The sequence below is a fragment of the Anser anser genome (genome assembly GCF_964211835.1).
Source record: "Anser anser genome assembly, chromosome: 8".
In the NCBI taxonomy this organism is placed as follows: Eukaryota; Metazoa; Chordata; class Aves; order Anseriformes; family Anatidae; genus Anser; species Anser anser.
In genome coordinates, this window is record NC_139728.1 from 3935352 (window position 1) to 3941468 (window position 6117).

At 47.1% G+C, this 6117-nt stretch overlaps 1 protein-coding gene across 1 annotated transcript; it reads right to left on the minus strand.

Moving 5' to 3' along the window:
• Positions 1–713: 713 nt before the first annotated feature.
• On the minus strand, positions 714–5738 carry LOC310903217 (pancreatic alpha-amylase). The gene is made up of 10 exons (XM_083845977.1): positions 5556–5738; positions 4793–4939; positions 4375–4572; positions 3270–3500; positions 2713–2846; positions 2503–2625; positions 2289–2388; positions 2008–2129; positions 1773–1898; positions 714–1031 (listed from the first exon to the last, which is right to left on the minus strand). The coding sequence occupies exons 1-10, from the start codon at positions 5721–5723 to the stop codon at positions 842–844; spliced, it is 1539 nt and encodes a 512-aa protein (XP_083702103.1). The 5' UTR covers positions 5724–5738; the 3' UTR covers positions 714–841.
• Positions 5739–6117: the final 379 nt, after the last annotated feature.

The following is a 6117-nucleotide window of genomic DNA, read 5'->3' on the forward strand; positions in this document are numbered from 1 at the left end:
AACAGCCAGTTTCTTGGGGAGAATGCTGTGGGAAACGGTGTCAAAAGCCTTACTGAAGTCAAGGTAGACCACATCCACAGCCTTTCCCTCATCCACCCAGCATGTCACTTTGTCATAGGAGATCAGGTTAGTCAAGCGGGACCTGCCTTTCATAAAACCATGCTAACAGGGCCTGATCACCTGGTGGCCCTGCAAGGTGATGCAGCTCACTTCACACTTACAGGTGGAACAGCAAGCATGAATGTTAATATGCAGCAAGCCACAGGGGATAACGGTGGGAGAACTGAGCTTTTGTTTGCTAAACGACATAAACTGAGTGTGAACCACGCCACTCACTGGCTTGAATGATGTCAAAGGCTGGAGTAATGGATTGGCACAGCCCAGCTTCATCTGCTGACCTGGGCTCCACGTTGGCTTTGCCCCAGAGAAGGGACCTACTGCCAGCAAGCAGAGGCACTGCTTGCAGCTGCCCGCCACAATGTGCCTGCTCCAGGTTACGGCTATGCGTGCACCTATCAGCCTTGGAAATAGAGCATTTTAACTTCCTCAGGTGCTGGCTTCTTTTGTCTTATTTTTTATTTTCTTCTGTGTTTCTGTGATCTGGGAAATGCAGTGCTCTCTTGGTAGCCTTAAGAGCTACCAATGGTATTGCCCCTGGTTATGACGTGATAATGCTACTACGATCCCGTTCGTTAGGAGAAAAGACATCACTCTTCAGTTTGATTGCCGTTTATTATTCACTGGGTATGGAGAATCACTCATTCTTGAACACCAGGGAATCGCAAATGGGGGAAACAGCATACGTACAGACCGACAGGAGAGAAACAAATTCTGATTGAAGTTATAACTTGGCATTAACGTGAATTGCAACAAATGGATCTTCGTCGCTGTTACTGATCTGGAAGTTAGCCATTCCATCCCCGGAAACATACACCTGCTTTCCAGTACATTTGTTGCCCTCCTTTTGTCCAGAAATAACATCACAGTAGGTACCAGCAGGCAGACCAGTTTGCAAATTGGTGTTCATGTACCTGTGTGAAAATCAGTGAACGCTGCTTCTCCATTGATTTCAAAACAGGTATTTCAAACTGGGTAAAGGAATTCTGAAGCTGATGCTATTGCATGACTTGGAAGGGCAATGTAATGCAAGGGAGTTCTGAGCCTGACCCTGCTTCTTTCCCTGCGCTCTCTTTTGGCCCTCCAGAACTGGGGTGCCACTGCGCGAACCTAGCTCAGGCTGTAGGAGTTGTTCTCATTGGAAGAAAAGGACTGGATAAAATCAAAGCATAAAAGAGCTTCACAACAGGACACGTGCTGCTAAAGGTAATCCTAATTGTGATGATCGTTCAATCCATTAGGGTTGAACTGGCTTGGACTGGCTTGGATTGGATTGGCAAGTTTGGATGAGGGAAATGAGAGAGTGCCTCCTCTCCTGAGAACTACCAAAACTTCAGCTCCTACACCTTACGTCCTTGGGCACTGCTCTGTCCACAGCCTCAGCCTCTTCTAATGTGAACTCATATGTGGGTGTACTGGAGATGACATGATACGTGAGGGAGACCGCAGGAATGGGACGCTCAAGATGCTAACGGACAATCTGTACATCTTCAGACACTCCACTCAGACACCTTAGCCTTGCTTTCGATAGTCTCTATTCACCTGACTGTGCTCTAGCTCAAGGACATCCCCCTTCCCAACACCTGAGCCCTTTCAGTGTTCTGGTTGGGGAGCTATGCTTCTCCTCGCGGATACGGTCTCTCCCACCGACTTACCAGTCGTCGTTATTAAAGACAATGAAGCCTTTATTGCCACGGCCAAAGGCTACTTGATTGCTGCCGTTGTCCCACCAGTTTGAGAAAGGCTGGCCGTCTACCACGTTACGGAAGATAACCATGTTCCTGAAAATGCAAGGAATGGCTGTCACTGGAGTTGCAAGAGCTCCACAGCCAAGAGGCTCATGATGCAAAAGTCACTGCTTTTACTGCGTTTTGCTCCAGAGTCTCCTACTTTATTTGCCGCCAGCGATGTTCACAAACCCAGCCGTTGCCACAGGTGGTGTCCGCATTGATTGTAACAGACTTTGTTGATCCATCCGAGTTGCTAGGTGGTCCGATCCAGTCGTTGGCATCCTTTTATTGAAAAGAGACATTTGAAAGTTCTTACTGGAAAACGCAGAGCAAAAAGCGGGAAGGATGGCGCATCTAATTTCCACCCACCCGATCCAACACAAGACAGAGAAATCACTTGAGAAGTTTAGCAAACGTGAATCTTCAGCGTTACAAACTTACCTGCCCGTTTACAAAATTTCTTGTCCAACGATAACTTGACATCACACGTGTGAACCCATACGGATGAGCCAACATGAAACCAACGGCCATTTTATAAAGCCTGATGGGCCAAAAGCATAATGAGACGTGGCAAGAGAAAGCGTGCCGGGGAACAAACAGACAAACAAATCAGCAAGAGGAAGAGGCATCACCCAGACAACCCAGCATTCCTTACCTGGCGTCCCAGAAGGTTAGAATGGAAGCTCCACCAGCCCCGTGCCCCCGCTGGTTGTCATGGTTATCCACAAAGACCAGGGCTCTGTCAGAAGGCACAAAGCCCCAGCCTTCTCCCCAGTTCCTGGCCAAAAACACAAAGACTTGAATCTACCCCGCCAAGCTGCACATCCAGCGTATCCTAGGCAAGCTGCAGGATGGTCACCCTTACTTTAAGTAGGACATCTTTTCTCCATTCCACTTGCGGATCACTGTCCCCAGTTTTGCACCGTATTTGAATTCGGTCACTCGGCCATTTCCAAAATACTGACTGCCTGTGATCGGCTCGCCGCCCAAGTCAATTACCTAGTACAGGAAGCAGAAGGTAATCAAAAAATCTGCAGCATACCGCCGGCAACATCACCTCATGCTTTAGATCGAGAGAAATTCAATGGCTAGCACATTCATTTCTGCCAGGCAGATCAACCAAAAGTTGGTACAATACATGATATAACCATGTGGAAAGATGGGGCTGTAGAGTTGCCCTAAGTTGCCGCCTACCACCTCCTGGTGAGTTGACCATTAGAAATCCCGACATAGATTTCAAGGCGTCTTGCATTTCTGAAGGGCAGGTATCACTCGCCCACTGGACTGCAGAGCTCAGCCTTTCCTGGTGTGTAGGAACAGGCCCATGGCATCACTGCCACCTCTCAGGAGGAGGAAGGTAAAAAGGACACAAACACAAACTTAGTCAGAAAGAGAGGCAGAAAGGAAAATCATGGCGATTACCTCTTGGTAAATGAACGGTTTTGTTCCTGAAGGAAACCATTGAGTATTCAGAGTGTTCAGCTTGTCCAGAAATGCTTTGATGTCCCCAGGCCACATATGCTTGGCAGCATCAATCCGGAAGCCTGCTACACCAATACTAATGAGGTGATTCATGTACTCTGCAACTTTTGAGCGTACATAGTCCTTGTCCAGGGCCAGATCAAGAAGACCAGTCAAGCGGCAGTCACGGACCTGTGTAAGGAAAATGAGCAAGGTAAAGGAAAAGGTTAAAGGAGAACGGAAAAGGGAAAGCAAAAGCAGAACCAAAAGAGAAAGGAGAAAGAAAAAGACAAAAGAAAGGGAAGAGAAAGGAAAAAAAAAGAAAAAGAATATGAAAAACAAAAAGAGAAAGAAAAAAAAAAAGGAAAAGGAAAAAGAAAAAAAGAAAAAAAGGCCAAAGGAGAAAGGAAAAGCAAAAGCGAAAGCAAAAAGAAAAGGAAGGGGAAAGGAAAAGGAAAAGGACAAAGAAACAGAAAAGGAGAAAGGAGGAGGAGGAAGGTAATGAAGAGCACTGTGGTCTCACTCCATGCAGCAGCTTATAAAGCAACAGTCAGTAAAATATCACCTCCACATCTTGATGTCATTAGCGTTCATTGTGGGAATAGGCACTGAGTATCATTGCAAAGCAGATGAAGGCTGAGCTGTGACCTTGCGAAAGAACTGCCACACATTCCATGTACAAAAAGACTACCGCGTGCAGCCAGGGTAGCATTTTGCACTGCTGCCAGTTTTGCAGGCGGCACCTTACCAGGCTCAGCTGAGTTTACCAGCCGTAAGGAAGAGCTCACTGGTGCAGCTGAGTGCTTTGGGCTCCATCAGTTCAGGCGCACACTCTTGCGCATGCCCACATGAAACGTGTGGGGCAGGTTTGTGATTTCTCAGTGCCTACAATACTGTGCACCACAAGTACCTTCCCTGAAGAGAAGCCTATGACGCTCACCACTGTATTCACTGGTCAGGTGGCGAAGCGCTGAATCTGTGGTAAACTACTCCGTTTGTGTGGCCTTACGGTAATCTTTACACAACAGGTTAAAAAAGAATTCACAGTTTTCCCATAGAAATTTACCTGGTACATGTCTCCATAATTCTGGATTTCTCCATTTGAGGTGTGACATTTGCCATCATTGAAATCCCAGCCAGAATACGGCACTTCTGGAAAACTTTCGCTCCCAGCATTGAAATAGCTTCCACAGGTTGAGTGGGTTCCTGAGCCACCCGCAGCCCCACACATGTGGTTGACAACAGCATCCACATAAATATAAACCTGGAAAAGTAGTGATTGCACTTCAGTATGCTTTGTAGCACTGGGAAGCGACAGTCAGAGCTTTATCGCATCACTGTTAATTCGACCTTTTTCCCCTTTCACTTTCATTTTCCCCTTTCACATTCTCCATTTATGCCTCCTTTGAGGACAGGAGCAGTGACTTCCTTCAGCTGCAACCGCACTGCTCGCTGTATCAGTTACATGTTTTAAAGGCACTTACTCCAACGTTGTTGCATCTGGTCACCATGTCCCTGAATTCATTTTCGTTTCCTGATCGAGTGCAGATCTTGTAGCTGATGGGCTGGTATCTTTCCCACCAGGGTCTGTTTGGATTAGTAATGACGATATTTTCATTTGGAGGAGAAACCTGCAGGTGAGATGGTGGACCTCAGTAAGAAATCAGTAGTTTTTATTTCAAGTTCTATGTGCAAAATGTGCACCAAGATTAGTCCTGGATTTCCATGAGAGACAGGCTTTGAGCCAGACCCGGTCTCTCTCGCTCTCTCTCCCTCCCTGCAGCACAAGCTTGGGTCAGCGAGATGTCAGTCTTGTAGACTGGTGACAAGGAAGTTAGATTTTGTTCCCATGGGCTGCTCACGTCCAGCCTGGGCCTGCTGTCCAAGGACACGCGCATGGCAGGGCTGAAGCCACAGGAACTACTTTTGTCTGGAATAGAGACATCCTTTGGACAGCCAAAACTCCACGCTGAGACACTTGCCTCGGTAAAAAGGGAAGAGGAAAACTTAGCCTTCCAAGGGAAGCCCATCAGGGGAAAGCATGCACCTTAGCAGCTGGTCTGCTGGAGAGACACTCTACCCAGGCCGGCAGGATCTCTGGTTGCGCCTAACAGCATTTACTACTTCCATCCCCACGTTCCACACCAAAGTTACTCGGAGCTGGCTGTCTCCGATTCTGGTCTTCTGCGGTTCATTACTCAAATGCTACAAAGCAGTTTTACTACCTACGGGCAGGAAACAACGTACCTGAACTCCTCCAAATCCATTAGGAGCTAAGTAGCGTTCACACTCAAGAGCAATATCGGCCCAGCGCCATTCAAAGAGATGTACAATAGATGTCCTCCCAGCCTTAGTGTTGGGGTTGTACTGCGCCCCGCAAAGCCCTACGGCCGCGAGGAGAAGGAGAACTTGCATGGTGCCTTCAGCATAAGGCTGTGGTCTCTCCACTGGCCATTTATACTCCTGCAAGATGACTAAGTTCCTATTGCAGCTGACAGATTTCTCAGAGATAAACTCTATCAGTTATTGTTTGGCTAGCGAGCTGGGTATCACTCTTCCATTTTGTTTTTTTCCCAAATTTCCCCACAGCTGAAGATAAAATACCTTTTGATAATGTTTATGCCTTATCATAAATCAAGCAGTCTGTGCGCAGCGCACCCAAATTTGGGACTTTATTCTTTCCAGTCATATAAACAAAGATAATGTATCAGAAGTTAGCCCAGGCGTGACACGTGGACCCTCAAGGGGAGCTCTGGAACGTAAAAGGAAAGGAAAGGAATTAAAAGACAAGTGGAACTCTAATAGCTCT

Excerpts from the sequence above, each read along its gene's own strand:
- LOC310903217 (XM_083845977.1), bottom strand. The coding sequence starts at position 5,723 with ATGCAAGTTCTCCTTCTCCTCGCGGCCGTAGGGCTTTGCGGGGCGCAG. Across the intron at positions 3,501-4,374 it reads ATTATGGAGACATGTACCAG|GTCCGTGACTGCCGCTTGAC; the intron begins GTAAATTTCTAT and ends TTCCTTACACAG. Across the intron at positions 2,130-2,288 it reads GAAATTTTGTAAACGGGCAG|GATGCCAACGACTGGATCGG; the intron begins GTAAGTTTGTAA and ends TTTCAATAAAAG.